The sequence below is a fragment of the Scophthalmus maximus genome, chromosome 16, assembly GCF_022379125.1.
Source record: "Scophthalmus maximus strain ysfricsl-2021 chromosome 16, ASM2237912v1, whole genome shotgun sequence".
NCBI lineage: Eukaryota > Metazoa > Chordata > Actinopteri > Pleuronectiformes > Scophthalmidae > Scophthalmus > Scophthalmus maximus.
This window is the reverse complement of record NC_061530.1, coordinates 8,949,490-8,965,105: the sequence shown is the minus strand read 5'-3', so window position 1 is coordinate 8,965,105 and position 15,616 is coordinate 8,949,490. Positions and strand designations below refer to the sequence as shown.

At 45.2% G+C, this 15,616-nt stretch overlaps 1 protein-coding gene and 1 long non-coding RNA gene across 5 annotated transcripts; one reads left to right on the top strand and one right to left on the bottom strand.

The window, feature by feature from the left end:
- The first annotated feature begins 3,443 nt into the window (after window positions 1-3,443).
- LOC118286947 lies at window positions 3,444-5,616 on the top strand. Its single transcript, XR_004785548.2, has 3 exons — window positions 3,444-3,587; window positions 4,013-4,113; window positions 5,322-5,616. It is a non-coding gene; the product is annotated as an uncharacterized LOC118286947 (long non-coding RNA).
- Window positions 5,617-5,807: 191 nt separating this feature from the next.
- On the bottom strand, window positions 5,808-13,674 carry foxj1b (forkhead box J1b). 4 transcript variants are annotated; one of them, XM_035611578.2, is made up of 5 exons: window positions 12,031-13,674; window positions 11,357-11,431; window positions 10,030-10,277; window positions 9,192-9,854; window positions 5,808-8,436 (listed from the first exon to the last, which is right to left on the bottom strand). In XM_035611578.2, exons 4-5 carry the CDS (start codon window positions 9,777-9,779, stop codon window positions 7,561-7,563), a joined length of 1,464 nt encoding a protein of 487 aa, XP_035467471.1. In that variant the 5' UTR covers window positions 9,780-9,854; window positions 10,030-10,277; window positions 11,357-11,431; window positions 12,031-13,674; the 3' UTR covers window positions 5,808-7,560. The 4 variants fall into 4 exon arrangements, with proteins under 4 accessions (XP_035467471.1, XP_035467474.1, XP_035467473.1 ...); XM_035611581.2 differs by having other exon boundaries at window positions 13,216-13,674; XM_035611580.2 differs by lacking the exon at window positions 12,031-13,674 and having other exon boundaries at window positions 11,357-11,989.
- Between the last annotated feature and the right edge of the window lie 1,942 nt (window positions 13,675-15,616).

The following is a 15,616-nucleotide window of genomic DNA, read 5'->3' as shown; positions in this document are numbered from 1 at the left end:
CACAAAGTCACCTCACACACTTAAACATCAGCCGATACAAAATGAAATGAATCACACATCTGGTGTCTTTTGTTTATCTTTTTGTCCTATGCTCATCACTACATCCCCTTTACTTTCTTAAATGTTCTGTACCACATAAAGTGGCCACGTGGAGAAAACAATCAGAGACTTATTGAAGAATCCGAGGTCTGACTGATGACACACGCATCCATTTAGGAACCAAAATATTGACGGTTCAATGAAAGTCTGGAAGTTTTTAACATACGTACACTTTAAAATAGGTTGAAATGAATACAGTTTGAGCAGACGGTGTCAATGAAAGGCTACTTGGTTGTATCTGATAGGGATGTGGACAAAAATGAGACCAGCATATTTGATCTAGAGATGACCAACTAGTTCTTGAGTAACTTGTCCATGTCAAACAGCATTAAAAGAAAAGCGGTTCAGTTGCCCTAGGACAAAAAGTTGCACATCGCAACTTGAATGTGGCGAGATGAATTCAGGGGCTGAAGATGTGATCCAGCCGAGGATCAGGCAGAGCAGCGGATTGAGAGGGTTGGTCCAGACTTGTTTTCTGCTCTGCTCCTTGGCACCGAGATTGATGCTGTGATGTGAATGGCAGAGCTCCAGCGCTGTCCTGGCTCGCTGTCTACACACTCTCGTCCGTGCGTACCCTCCTGACACGCTGCCCTCTGGCTAGCCCTCTGTGTGTGGGCATGAGTGTGTGAGAGTGTCTGTGAGCCTGAGTAATCTGTGAGTCCCTTTGGTCTCTGTGCCGTGTGTGTGTGTGTGTGTGTGTGCGTGTGTGTGTGTGTGTGTGTGTGTGTGTGTGGCAGCTGTGTGCCCTCCTCCTGTCTGCTGTGGGACAATCAGCCACTCGCTGCGACCACAGAGACCAAAGGCGCAGGGCAAGAATGTCTTTCAGTGACCGGGTGTCGGATGCCAAGTTGCACACATGAGTCAAAATACAATTACGATACAATTGGTGCACTTTTATTATGAATATTGTGCGCATGTTCTTGAGTTGGAAAGCTGTGCAAATGTTAGGGAGAATGCATTATCCTAGGTGTGTAAAAAAAAACACCAAAAATGAATTAATATCAATTGAACCATGATGATCAGTGGAGTTTCTCTTAGTCTTTAGAGCTGCTTTAAACAACTTGAAGAATCTGTCCAATTAACCATTTCATACAACCTGTACAAGCGATGCAACCGGACTTAAGTAAAGAAGGAGGTGAGCAAATCAAATGAAAGCGTGACTTAAAATAAAAAAAACGATTAACTTTCAAAACGGCAGCCATGGTAAAGGTGAAAAAAAAGGTTCCCACCTCCTACTGTAGTTGATCATCTAAAAAGAGACGTCTGTCAGAGAAGCTGCAGTGTATTGTATCAGAGGTCATACTAATGTGCTCTCACAACCTTACACTATAAAGCTATAACAGTATCATTATGAATCAGTTAGCTATACAGTTATATGATACAAGACAAAAGTTCTCTTCCTGACATTACATTAATTTAAGCGCTAAAATCTCTGTTCCAAGAACCAGTGGGGGGACATCCCTCTAAATATTTTTTCCCAATGCAAAAAGCCTTAAACTTGATTTGGAGGTAACTCTACACCTCTTCCTGTGTCATGTAACCATTTCTGATCCAATCATGATCGAGCGATCGCGCCTGTGGTAAGCTTTAATTAGCTCGCGATGGAAATTAACCCTGAGGTTGCAGAACCCCTGGGCACGTTCAAGTCAGCAGCGGTGTGGGAACACTTTGTTATATATGCAAAGAGCTAATGAGAAACAATAGGACACATGACACCCACCATCGTCCCAGTGGAAATTCAGTACACATGGCCAAGACAAAGCAGCAGTGCACAGGAGTGGACACCGTTCACAGTCAAGTGATTGCTGTGACTGACCGACGAATGCTGTGAGAGAAGATGTGTTGCAAGGGACCTCACATCAACCGAGCCGACCAGAGACCCCTTCAAGTAAAACATGTTTCCAATCTTCAAATGACTCTTTTATGTAAAAATTGTAAAAGTGCACATTGTGCGTACACATAAACAATTGTAAAGTAGTCAATTTTGAGTGCAAACACGCACCACTATCGCAGGCACATCATACAACACTTATTTAGATGCTCTCATCTTCGGGAGCTTGAGAGATGTAATCTCTCAAGATTACATTGCGGTGAATGTCTAACCCCTTCCCACGTGCTCCGGACACATCTCTGCAGAGAATCGTTACAGATACAGACAGAGAGTAACTGGGCAGGAAAAAGAATAAAAGGCATACAAGCCCTGTGCGGCCCTACCAGGCTGAATAGAGCATCTTTGGCCTGAAGAACCTCTATATGTAATTGTAATTTCCCGTCTATTTGGGGGCAGTTGTGTTTGCACTCATTTGCAGCCCTGCATTTGTCCACACTGCATGCTCTGAACAAATGAAATTAGCACATCAAAACTGAACTGTGGGTTCACGGTGCATCCGCAAATCATATGCCCAGTCGTCATTAGTCACCACCACATATGGAGGACTAAAGGCTCCTTAGGACAAAACCCCCACGAACGAGGCTTTTGATTAGGGATAAGCCACGAGAGACATTCGGTTCTCATTAGAAATGGTCCTGTTCGTATTGACTGTAAACATCGCCGTGTGCACACGTTGTTGACCACTTCCGCAAGTAAGTAAAACCGTAATCTCTGTAAATGAAAGAAAAAAAAACCTTCACCGTTCTTTACCGCGGTGCTTTTATTCTCATTTCCCATCCGCAGTTCCTTTCAAAATGGAACAGGCAATCTAAGTGGAAACCTGATTTGCATTTCATGCATAAACAACAGTCTTTTTTTTGAAAGACTATGTAGGTGTGTTTCCTGCCTAAGCCCCTCCTGTCAGACCGGTCTGGAGAGGCATTAATGGATGGTCTCCCCGTTGAATACCATCCCAGTCTTTTTCCCTTATCAATATGTGATGAGGTACCTGGAAACCAGAGACGGTTGACAATTTCCCGCCAGTTGGGAGAGGTGAAGGTGACTCGTAGTGCAGGTCAATCCCTGATATATGTGCGCAATCATTTGCTTCCATGCCCCAACGAGGAGATTTCATTCATCAGCTTGATCTAACACTTAACCTGTATGTGTAATCACGCTCACTCAGGGGCTCCTCGGGGGCCATAAAACAGGCTCAGGGCGTTTACCCGCTGCCACTTTTTTCTTTGTGCCACAATGAAGGATCTAATTAGTGAGGGACCCCCATCATGTGTCTTCTATCAGCTCTGCCCAATAAAGAAAAGCTTCTGTGGCTTTCCCCAATAAGCGGTGGGTTCAACTCGGTGTCTATGCCACGCTGGGAGGGGTGCTTCTTTAGCAAAGCTGGTTGACCCTATTTAGGCCTGACTCTAATCAGGAGCAGTCCAGAGGGTGCCATGGTGGCAATAAAAGACGGAGTACACCCTCTTCTTGTCTCCGTTGCTGCTTTCGCCCTCCTGTGTGTAACCGTCCCAAGCTCACACACGGGAACACAGGGGCTGATGCAGAGCCGCCCAGAGGGGGGCACCAAGGAGGAGGTTATAAAAGCATTATAAGCCAGGTAAGCCTTCAGCGACGGCGCAGCTTGTTCCCCCTTCTTTGAGCAGGTCCGCGTGCTGGGCAGTCCCGGCCTCTCATCCACCACGCTGAATAGAACCGCGGGACTCTGGCTCCACAGAGATAGTGTTATCTGGGCCGCCACGGGGCTCCGGTCGCAGCCGTGTACACACACGCTCAGCGGGCAGCGCACACATCAGCATGAGCGCAGACAAAGAAACCTGTGGACCAACAAAAACCTTATGGGTATATAATGTAACCTCACACAAGCGAATGGGCACAAGGTCGCAGACAAACAGAGACAAATGTGGAAGTTCACACATGACACACACACACACACACACACACACACACACACATTTAAGTGTAACAGATGCCGCTTTGGCCTTCAACTTGATAGTGATAGTGACACTGACGTTTCTTCTCCAGCTCTTGCCTTTCCACTGCCAGCAGGGGTGACCTCAAGGACTAGAAATGGTATCAAAGGCCCATGGCTGTCACAGGATCAGCCCCTTCTATCGGCTCGAGAGGTCAGTGGTCAGTGGTCAGTAGTCGGTGTTCGCACACCACAGCCTCAAATCTGGCTGTGGTACCCGCTGTTTTCAGGAATCTGAGTTATTCCACCCGTTCCTGGAGATCTCCACACATGACCTGTGGGACGGGGATTAGCCGCATTTCTCCCCTTTTTTCCCACAACAATTTCAATTAAAAAGAGATTTGAGGCGGAAAAGCGCATTTTCGTACAGGGCATGCAATGAAACCCTGAAATGTGGAGATGAGATGTGGCTCTCAGGTTTTGAGGGGCATTTTTTCTGTCAGCTAAGACCCGTCTTCTTATACTCTGATAGATGCAGGGTCAACATGGTGAGTGCACAGGTGGTACCACGCTGCCTGAGACTCTTCACAGTCTATGAATATACAATCCAAATCGGAAATAACATGCACATTTTTTGCTTTTAGTTCCCTAATAAAGGTTTCCCGACACTGCGGTGTGTACTTATTTTCCATGACCAAAAATGGCCACTTTTGATGATCACACATTTTGGCCAAATTTTTTTATCAAACGGATAAAAGTTTGTCATGCAGCCAGCGATCACAAGATAACCTTTAGCCTTTAGGGAGCTATGGTTGAGCCGTGTTGTTGGGCAACAACCAGCTAAGAGATCGGAACGTGATCGATTGTACACTCATTCTTCGTCGTTTTTAATGGCGGTTGGCAACCAGCGTAATTGGCGCACAATCAGCAGCAGAGTTTTCCCTTTCTTGTGACGGTGGCAGATATTAAAATGTGGCGGAGAAGCAGAAGATAGATGTAGGGATTTTTTTTATTTTTTACTGTAGTGCTCATTTGTTTTTAAAACCAGCATATTGTATGTTTTCGATAGGTCCGAAAATTTAACATCAAAAAGATGTCTTTTGATGTTGAATTTAGTGTACAACGACAAGGAACCTTTGCCCTAACCACAACCACAACCACAACCACAACCAAATTAAACACAGCATTTAAAGCTTTAAAGGGGTCAAATCAAAGAAAATATGTGAGATGTTAACTCGTTGCCCGTCAGGAATTCCAGGAGACGTGACAATACACATGTGCAAGCAGTGAACCAATGAACAAAGTCATCCTCATCGTGTTCTCGGTTGCAGACATACCTCCCTTCAGGACTATTATAGTTAGATTCTTACACTTCAACTGCATAGTACTAAGACTCCAGTTGTCCTCCATCTTGTTATCGAGATGATGTCCTGGAACTGTGATCCTGAAACTGCAGCCTCCGGTACAGTAGAAACAACCTACTCCTTTGTGTTGGCTCTGAGATTTAATACCATTATGCTGTTTTTCATTTTTGATTTCTTGTCTTAAGACATTTTCAACCTTTTCATCCTAAACTGTGACCCACTGTGACCTCAGACACCCAAGGGTGAGGAACAATCACGAGTACTGCTGTGTGAACAATGGAGTCACAGTCACGGTTATCTGACATTTAACGCTATGCATAGAATTTGATAGTTCAGGTACATATGCTATGTTTACCCTGTGTGTTTGAAAATGCAAAGCGAGTTCAGATCTGTCTGTGCTGATTAATGATAAACCCTGGCCGACGTGTTATCTCTTGACTGCTCACACAGAGCCTTATAATCTCGACCACAGTATCCTCTACACTCGCATCCCATCATGAGCGCATGTTTTTCATCTCTCACAATCAAAAGACGAGCAAAAGTGTTTGTGTTACTGTTCTTTCTTTAATTGACACCATTTATTGCATCAAGGCATTATTAAACAGCTTTTAAAAAAGTACAAATGAAAATAACATGGTAAGATTAAATTGTCTGTATCAAACTTGATCAATATGATACAATATTAAAAATCTGGCTTTTAAGAGTTGAATTTGTGAAGCTGCTCATCACTTGTCACCCCAAACCAGCAGTAATTATACTCGTACATAATATGTAATTCAGATTTGTGGAAACAAACGATTCAAACAATTATTTAGAAAGAAGACAAAGACCAAAGTAATCGATAGAGGACAAAAAGAAATCCATCACCCAGTGATAGAAAATGCTACTCTTTTCTGTTCTTAATAATCAACACAAAAAAAAACCATGAATGAACTGCATATTCCTTATCAACAGATTGGCGAAATATAATCAACAAAGGTCCAATTTTCTATATATCTGGAAATAAAAACATTATAGTGAAGCAAACAGGAGTTATTGCCGCATGGAGTTAATTGTTCAAAAATAAACCAACGTGGACAGTTACAGCATATATGCATCATACATTATGGTCAGTAAACTTTAGAAAAAAACAAGATTTTAATACCATAAAAAATAAAAGGAAACATAGTGAAAAAAAAAGAAGAAGCTGTCTTGCTCCCCTAAAACTGCTGCCTATCAAAGTGCATAATGTTCGATTTCATGACTCAGTTTCAGGGCAGCTCCTCTTTTATGCTTTGCAATACGTCACTGTAGACAAATGGAAAATGTTCCTGCCCAGCTTCACGTTATACACTTCATGTATATATATATAAAATGGACTATATAACAAAGTCATGAGTGACTGATTTCTAATCTCACACTATGAATTTAAAATCGTTCTGGTGTCCATCCTGCTCTGGCGGCTCTGTCTCTCATCGTCACAAAACATGGCGGACAGTTGAGACGAATGGCTGATTTCGCTGCATGTCAGTACAAAAATGTTAGATGCTAATGTAGCAAAATAGAATCCTGTGTGTCCCCAGAGTCCCGCTGTGACAGTGCTTGTTTGTAGAGTGCTTTGAATGAGGCCTGTCGGGTTTTCTTCACTTTTCCTTCTGTCACTGTGGACAAATAGCTGTAGCTTATACAGTTCGGTCCGGCCCAGCGCTCACGTGAGCACATTCTCTTCATATTTGAGCTCCTACATTTTCAAAAAAAAAAGGGTAGGAAAATCCAACTGAGAGTAACCGTGCACACAGTCAAGGTCTTCGTCATTTTCTTCCTCGTGAAGACATTCGCTGACATCCATTTCGCAGAGTGACATTAGCCTTCAGAGTCTGCATGGACCTTTTAATTTGGTTGAATCAAAGTTACTCTCTCGTATTGTCATTTCATTCTGCCCCTTCCTGTCAATCACCCGACAGGAAGTAATGGGAGCCTATGCCAGGAAACAGTCCCTATAATAACAAAGTTTATAGTCACATCAATGTCTTTTGTTAAGGGCATCTTTGTTTGTTGGGCTTGCAGTTCGAGTTCAAGATAAGTTTGACATGATCGTGTTTGTATTTTAACACAAAAAAAAAGTAAATGTTATAAAAAATAAATTACAGATGCAGTGTGTATTGCAGAATGATTGGAAGAAATGCAGGAGTAATAGCGGTCTGGCTCTGTCACCTGTGTTTTATCCTCTTACAGGTAATGTGGAGTTGGACAATCAATCAAAGGCGATTAGACCGATAGCTGTGAATAATGAGTCAATGAGGTTTGGGGGTCAAAGGTCACAGATAGGCCTCCACTCGCTCCCACGGCTGCATCTCTGTGAAGAAGCCCTCGCACAGGCCGAAGCCTTGGTCCAGCGTAAGAGGGATTGCCTGCGCCTCTTCTTTGATTTCCTCCCAGGGCTGCAGCATCGCCTCCTCAGGCCGCTCCGGGAACAGCGTGGAGGGCTCGTCGAACTGCTGCAGGTGGTGGTGGCTCTGCAGCAGCTGATCGTGGTCCGGCTGCGGCAGATGATGCGGCGGCGCATGGAGCTCTCCCAGATTGGCCACGCACTCCATTGACCCCGCGCCCAAGTCCATGTAACCAAAGGACTGATGGTGGCTCAGGTGCTGGCTCTGACACAAGAGGTCCCCTCCCCCGCACCACCTCCCCAGGCCCGTCGAGTGCGGCCTCCCCTGCATGGAAACCTCCATCTCGCAGCCCAGGGAGCTCAGCGCCGTGTTGATGTCCAAATCCTCGAAGGTGCTACAGTCCCCGCTGAGAACGTCGTCGAACACCGATGCCAGGTCAAAGTCCCCCCTCAGGATGTCTGTTTTGTGTGCTTCTGTCCCTAACAGGGGGGACTCAGTCACCCTCATCATCTTGTTGCTGTTCTTAGAGGGCAGGTGCTTCCGTTTGCCGCCCACCCCTTGGTAAGGGCAACCATTTTGGGTGCTGTGATAACCCTGAAGCAGTTTGCTCTGTCTCTGTGTGCCCCCACTGCTGCTGCTGCTGTATTGGTTAGACGACATCCTCCTGCGTTTAAAGATGCCGTTGACAAACATGTCAGCATACTGAGGATCAATCTGCCAGAATCCTCCTTTCCCTGGCTCGTCCTTTTGTCTGGGGACCTTCTTAAAACACTTGTTGAGGGACAAGTTGTGACGAATAGAGTTCTGTGACAAAAGACAAAAAAAAAGGTAGGATATTTAACATGATCCCAAAGGCTTTGAGTCAGTAGTGCAAAAACCGAAAATGCCAGGTTGTCTTTGAAAAGGGAGACAAGAAGAGAGAATGAGAGGGAAGGGGTTGGGTGGGGTGGAGGGTGTATTGATGTTGTTTGTATGGGAGAGCAAATGTACCTAATGAGGCTTTCTAGTATCAGGCAGCTCTGTGCATTTCAAACATGATCAGCTGTGCTTAGCTGCTATCTCTCTCAGGAGCCCTCATTAACACACACAACACACACACAACACGCACACACACAAACACACACACAACACACAAACAGACACACACACACACACATTAGAGTGTTCCACTTCATCACCATTCCCCTTAGACAAAAACCCTGTGCGAGCGCTCCACTCCTGGAAGATGGAAATTTCAGACTCTTGCATTGAAAATCACTTGTCATGGAAATCATCAAGGCCGAAATTAGATAATTTAATGTTTTTTTGTTCTGCATGATTATAGTCCTGGATGAAAAGAAAGAATTTTGAGGGTTTTTTGTTTTGTTTCTATCCTTCAGCTGGTGATTTTTGTTTCCCCACACTGACATGGGCTACAGAACAGGTCATGTCTGATGCACTGTCCTCTGCAGACATGGTGTCTGATGGTGACACTGGAGTCAATTGCTCACCCTTCCCTCCCTCACCTCACCATTTATCTGACTCATCAATAATAGACGGACTTTTCTGGTCTCGGTTACCTGCCAGCTGGGCTCCGCGTGTCTGTAGTAGCAGAAATTCTCTGTTATCCAGTTGTAGATGGTGGACAGAGTCACTTTGGGCTGCTTGCTGGCCTGCATGGCCATGCAGATGAGAGACGCGTACGAATAGGGCGGTTTTACTTTAGGGTTGCTCTTGTAGTCGACCTCGACCGGCGGGCTGGCCTGGATGGGGATCTGTGGGTAGCCCGGTGTGGAATGTGCGCAAATGGCTAACCGCGGTGCCACGGTGGAGTCGCTGCCGGAGGTGACGGGGCTGCCCAGGTACAGAGGCATCCCGGTGGCCGCGGTGTCTCCAGCCGGAGGGCTGGACGGAGAGTCGGCGCCTCCTCTGGGGAGGCCGAGCCTCTTGAGAAAGAGGTGCTGCTGGGAGGACGGACAGCCCGGTCCAGCGCCGCTGGGTCGCTCCGGGTCTGCGCTGAGGATGGAGAAATTCTGGAGCCAGTGGAGGCTGGTGAGGCTGTCGTCAAGGGGGGCCGAGTCGGTCCCGGGGACCTGATCCTCCGGGGAGACCGCCAGCCACTTCTCCTTAAACTTGTTCGCGATGTCGGGGCTCGTCAGGACCGGCATCCTGGCTTTGTGCGCACGGTGAGGGCTGACGACGACCGAAGGATCTTCAGATGAGCATCTAAAGTTGTGTTTTATCTTGAGGCCAAAACAAAACAAAAAATGCAGTTAATTAAATGAATCCAAATTCTGCCTCACACCCAGATGCCAAATAAATCTCCACAGGTGGGAGCAGGCGATTGCTTGGTTGAAATATCCAAAACATGCAATGAATTCAAGCAGCAAATTGTCAAATGGTGCGTAATGTCCCTACCTCCGGTGACCTGTTTGGAGGAGATGCTCCGTGTGCACCTGTTGCAGTCCGTCCCTGCCTCCTCCTCCTCCTCACCGAGGTCTCAGCGGCGCATCCACTCTCTGCGCAACAAGTGCGGCGGGGGGAGGGCGATGCGCATCCGGCAGCAGCGCGTATATGGAGGAGCTAGAATTTCTTGCTTTTTCTTTTTTTTAAACGCCACTCAGGAGATCCATGTCGACTCCGAGCGCCGCGCTCTGTGTCTGACTCTACGTGGGAGGTGAAGACGTGAGAATGTATAGAGGCTGTAAAATAAGTCTTTCTTAAAGCCCGAGAGACTGCCCACTGTCCCTTTAAACGCCCGGGGGGAGTTCTGATTGGCTGCTTATCTCTCTCTCTCTCTCTCTCTCTCTCTCTCTCTCTCTCTCTCTCTCTCTCTCTCTCTCCCCCCCTCTCTCTCTCTCTCTCCTCTAACTAGAATGCTGCCTAATTGAATGATAAACGCGGAAAGTGTGCAGCAAACGATAAGAAGACTAACCAGTCTCTCTGTCGTTCATCTCCGTCTCGGTCTGAAATGTGACCCCCCCGGTGGCGCTGACAAAGACGCGCCACAGGTCCCGCTCGGAGCGCTCTCTTGCACCTCAATCCACTGACGAACCCGTGTTCACCATGGCGTGGCGTGACAGTGTGAATGTTACTGTCACCGTTTTGCAAAGTGAAAAGGCCAAAGAATTGTTACTGAATTGTTACTATGATTTTTTTTTTAAGGAGTGAGCATTCGCCTTCAAGATGCAGCCATTGTTGGTACACACATCAATCAGGCAGAGGTCATGTTAGGTTCCTCACATGCTGACATATAGCCTACAACATGCAGACACATATTCAGTGTACATGGTCCCTGTGTGTGTGTGTGTGTGCCGACGTCCCTGAAGAGCCAACGTGAATCATTAGGAAACACTGCCACCCAGTGGATTAATACTGCGCTGCAGCTGCAGCAGAGGGCTAAAGTACTGATTGTGGCACTTACAGTATCCTGTGGTGCAACAGGCAGCGTAGAGGCCCTGAGGGTGAGAGAGATGTTCTATGACCGTTGATCATTTCCTACAGTGGTGCACTTGAGCAGTCCCTGGGATTCATCAAGGCTGCATGCACGCCCAGAGTTCATTCTGGTTACACCGACTGTTGTTGGCGTTGTATGTTTTCACAGTAAATCTCATAGACCAGACAGCTTGACAAGTCTCATAGCCATTGCCATCAGATATTATTGTAATATTCTGTGAAGCCACGGAGTGTGGAGCCACTACATGTGAAGACATATGTCATATCTCTTAAATGAGGCACTACTCACGGGTCAAATGTGGGATTTCAGTAGGAATGAAGAGGTAGATTAACCCATTGTCCAAGAAGTAGTCTGGCACCGAATCTACAGTGGGACGGACAAGACAAGATATGTAAATAAAGCTATCCATGCTAGACTATTCGTTGCTAGACTATCCATGCTAGACTAACCATTGATAACTTTTCCAGAGCGGAAGCCACTGTGGCCAAGAGTAGCTATTACACAGTGGCATGCTGAATTTCCCTTAATTTCCCATTATCTTTTGCTGATAGGGAGCTTATTCCGAACCGGCTCCTTTTGGGAACCAGCCTGCATTCTGACAGGTTTGAGAACAGAGTGTCATGCCAATGTCAAGTCCCACTGCTAATGGCCAATTAACAATCAAAAAATCTGACGATTGTTGCAAAGCAAAATTTAGGTTATTTTTGTTGGAAAGAAATCATGGCTGACAGGACACAACTGCTCCTCATGAATTCAGAAAGCATCTTGTTTTCAACTACTCAACATTGTCACGACGTAGTTCATTTAAGCGCCACACGTATCATCCACCGTGGCCCAGCAATCGCTCTCTCTGCCGTGATCTCACGAGGATACGCAAACCTAATGAGATATGTTTGGTCAGGAGTTGGACTGAACTTAACCTGCAGGTTAGCCGTTCAGCATAAGTTACCATGGTGACTTACCCCGGTAAGAAGAGAACCAGCTTCTTACTTGCTGAAAAGCAAGTTTGTCTCAGAGAAATTATGTGCAAGCTAAAAATAATGATAATAAGAAAAACAATAGTTTGATCTAACAAAAATCAAGAGAGAGAGAGATTTGTCTACAAATTGTAGGTCAAGTGCTTGCATAAAACTTTTTTCTGGGCCCTTTTAAAATCCTAATCTCACTACTCAAAAGTCACAGTTCTGAAATTACTGGTGTCGTATCTCAACGTTTGAATCGTTTTCTGTCTCTCATGTTGTTGTCGTCATCATGTTCCCTTGGCCTCTTCCTTGACGCCTTCCCAAACGGTCTTGGTAATCTTGCTTCCTCCTCCACCTGCTGGTGGTCCTCGTCCATCTCCTCCTCCGCTCCTTCAACCAAATCAATGCTACTGTGAACAGGATCTTGGCCAGGCCTATCTGTGCCTGTGTCAAAGATGTTGTTGAACAACCCATAACAGCATACGGACTTGTTGTAGCTGGTCTCGTCTTCTGCTGTATCATGCTCTCCTGAACTTTTCCTGGATGGACCAGGCAGGGGGTCTTCTTCAGCAAGCTGAGCATAAGCAGCCGCATTTTTGACAGGATTACTTCCACTATCGCTGTCAGCATTATAGTGGCCATAGACGCTGCTGTCAGTGTCATAATCATCAGTGTTATTGTCATAGTCAGTGCTGCTGTCATCAAACTCATTCCACCAGCCTCTCTCTTCATCTTCCTGTCCACCCTCCTGTCTAGACCTCCTCCTAGATCCTCCAGGCAGAGGGTCTTCTTCTACACCCTGGTCCCCCTCAACACCTGCATCCTCTTCACTGTTCACATTGACGTTGTGGGTGTCTAAGCTATTGTCGGGACTGTCGTAGCCTACGTCGCCTTCGACGATTTCAATGATGACTTGGTTATCATCTCTCTCATTATTGTCATTGACAGCACGATGATTTCTGAACATTACTGGAAGAATTTCTATTTGCCAAACCCAATTCAACCAAGCAATGGCATTATCATTAAGATCATTAGCTGATGGCCGATCTCCTATTGGGTATCGGTAAAAAGACGGACCTGCAAATCAAATCAGTTAGAAAAGTATATTATTACCATTCATAGAATATGTAAATTGGTTACCATTAAACAGAGAGGTCCGTGTAAAATGATGAACCAAGTACTTACGGTTTCGACCGTTGTGATGTCCGTCTCCTCCCCTTTCCATTTTGACAGAAACTAAAAAGTCATTATATAGAAAAGTAATTCATTCTACCACAAAAGTCTGCGGCTACTAGTTTCAATTGATAACAAGATACTGGCAATAGTCTGTTCACATCAGAATTCACAATATATACATAAGCAACGCATATCTGGGGTTGCGCGGTGGTGTAGTGGTTAGCGCTGTCCCCTCACAACAAGAAAGTACTTGAACCATGTTCTCCCGTGTATGTGGGTTCTCTCCTGGTTAGGTTAACTGAAGACCCTAAATTGACCATTGGTGTGAGAGTGAATGGTTGTTTGTCTCTGTATCTTGGCCCTGCGACACACCGGCGACCTGTCCAGGGTGAACCCCGCCTCCTGCCCAATCTCAGCTCGGGTTGGCTCCAGCCCCCCCACGACCCCCAAAGGATAAAGCGGTATGGATGGATATGTATATCATATGAACATATTGGATAGATACATAAATGCAATGGAATGAAACCTTTGATCATTTGATATGTCATAATGCAGCTCTTGACTTCAAAGGCACTTTTTTCTTCATTGATTCTCATACACAGATTGGCTGAAAATGAAACAAGATCAACAATAATCAACTTTCACAATGCACAAAACACTACACAAAACCAAGGAAACTGAAACTAAATGTCACCAACTCTTAATTAGGCTGTCAGCTGTTCAATACAAATCAGCATGGCCAACGTTCTTCTCCGTTTCTTGAGCCCTTTCCAAAAATTTCAGGTCAAATTTTTTTTTTTATTACCACAGTCGGTCTGAAATGCAGCAAACCAAGCAAAATACTTAAACACTCACAAATCATTAAGCCCTCTTTTTTATATCCTTTTTGAGATGCCCTTTTAAGAGTACAATAAACAAATTGACATTTTCTAATAAACTTTAATCAATTTGATTCTTGTATGCAGGTCTTATGCTGTATCGTGCTCCCATGAACCTTTCCTGGATGGTGTCTGACATGTTAGACCAACAGTAAGTATCTAGACTAGACAAATTTAGACATTCAATATGGTACATCTGTTTTGTTTAATGCATAATTGCATTTTGAATGTTTTTGTTATACTTTGCACACCTTTGGGCCCTTTGATCCATGATTGGAAAAAGGAACACAGGGGTTGCACCTTTTATGGGTGGATAATAAATGATAATTGAAGGGGAGATGCATTAGAGATTCATATTTAGAGATTCAAACAACTTCTACCAGATCTGAATAGATGTTTTCATTTAGTTTAGCACAATTAAACTAATAAAGTATTGGCTCTTTGTGTAGCTGTATAGCAGACATTGAGATTGCTTTAAGCAATGAAAAGTGCTCTATAAATGCAATTTATTATTATTATTATGATGTCTACAGCAAATGTTTGTGGTTTTTTTTTCTTCTTCCGGGTGCTTCCCTTCACCACCAGGTGTCTCCATTTCCAATCTTCCGCCCACCCCTTCACTTCTGCTACAAACATGCCATTGATAAAAGAATGTTTACAGTTTACAGTTACCCACAATTCTGAGCGGTGTGAGGTCTCGTTTACACACACTTTACACACACAAACACACAGCCCGTTTCCCTTACTGACCCTAATCCAGGCACCTGGAGTATTTGTAAAGGGAAACTCAAGGGATTTATTGTTTTTGGGGATATTTTCAATTAGAGTATTTGAAGAATTATAACCTCAGTGCAACTCTGTTCTACTGGCCATGCATTGCCTTTCAGGTGCCAAGCAACCAATAATGTCAGATAATTGTTTTTTTTGCTCAACATTTGGTTATCATGTGCTGATTAATGTCAGTGATATTCAGATTAAGGCTAGGTTATCATTACTATGCATCTCGATGGTCACCTGGATCAAGATGGGACCTGGATCAAAGGCACAGTTGTCTGTATTGTAACCCGGTTTTAAAACCCTGCGTCAGCCTGCTGTAGTGTCCTTGAGCAAGCCGCCCTGCAACCTCACCGTGTTACATCGACAAAGGAGAAATGAGAATATGATGTAGTACCACCGCAGTCCGCATGTGATGAGAGCGCGCGCACGCAAACACACACACACACACACACACACACACACACACACACACACACTTGGCAGAGCTACGCACAGTGTACAAGACGCGCTCCTGAATGTACACCGTGGCTGTCGGCTGTCCCTAACTTAACTCCGAGCGATGTAATTGGCGCCGGTGGATTTGTTTACCATATTTGGCGAGGCGGTGACCCAGCGCGCCCGGCGATTGGACGAGAGCGGCCGTCATTCACAAAAAAAAGCTCGGCCTCCCGGAGCTTTGGCGAACAAAGCGCGCGCTCACGGGAGTTGTAGTCCAAAACAAACCTCTTCCTGGGACTCGTCGAGCGGCGAGTCGT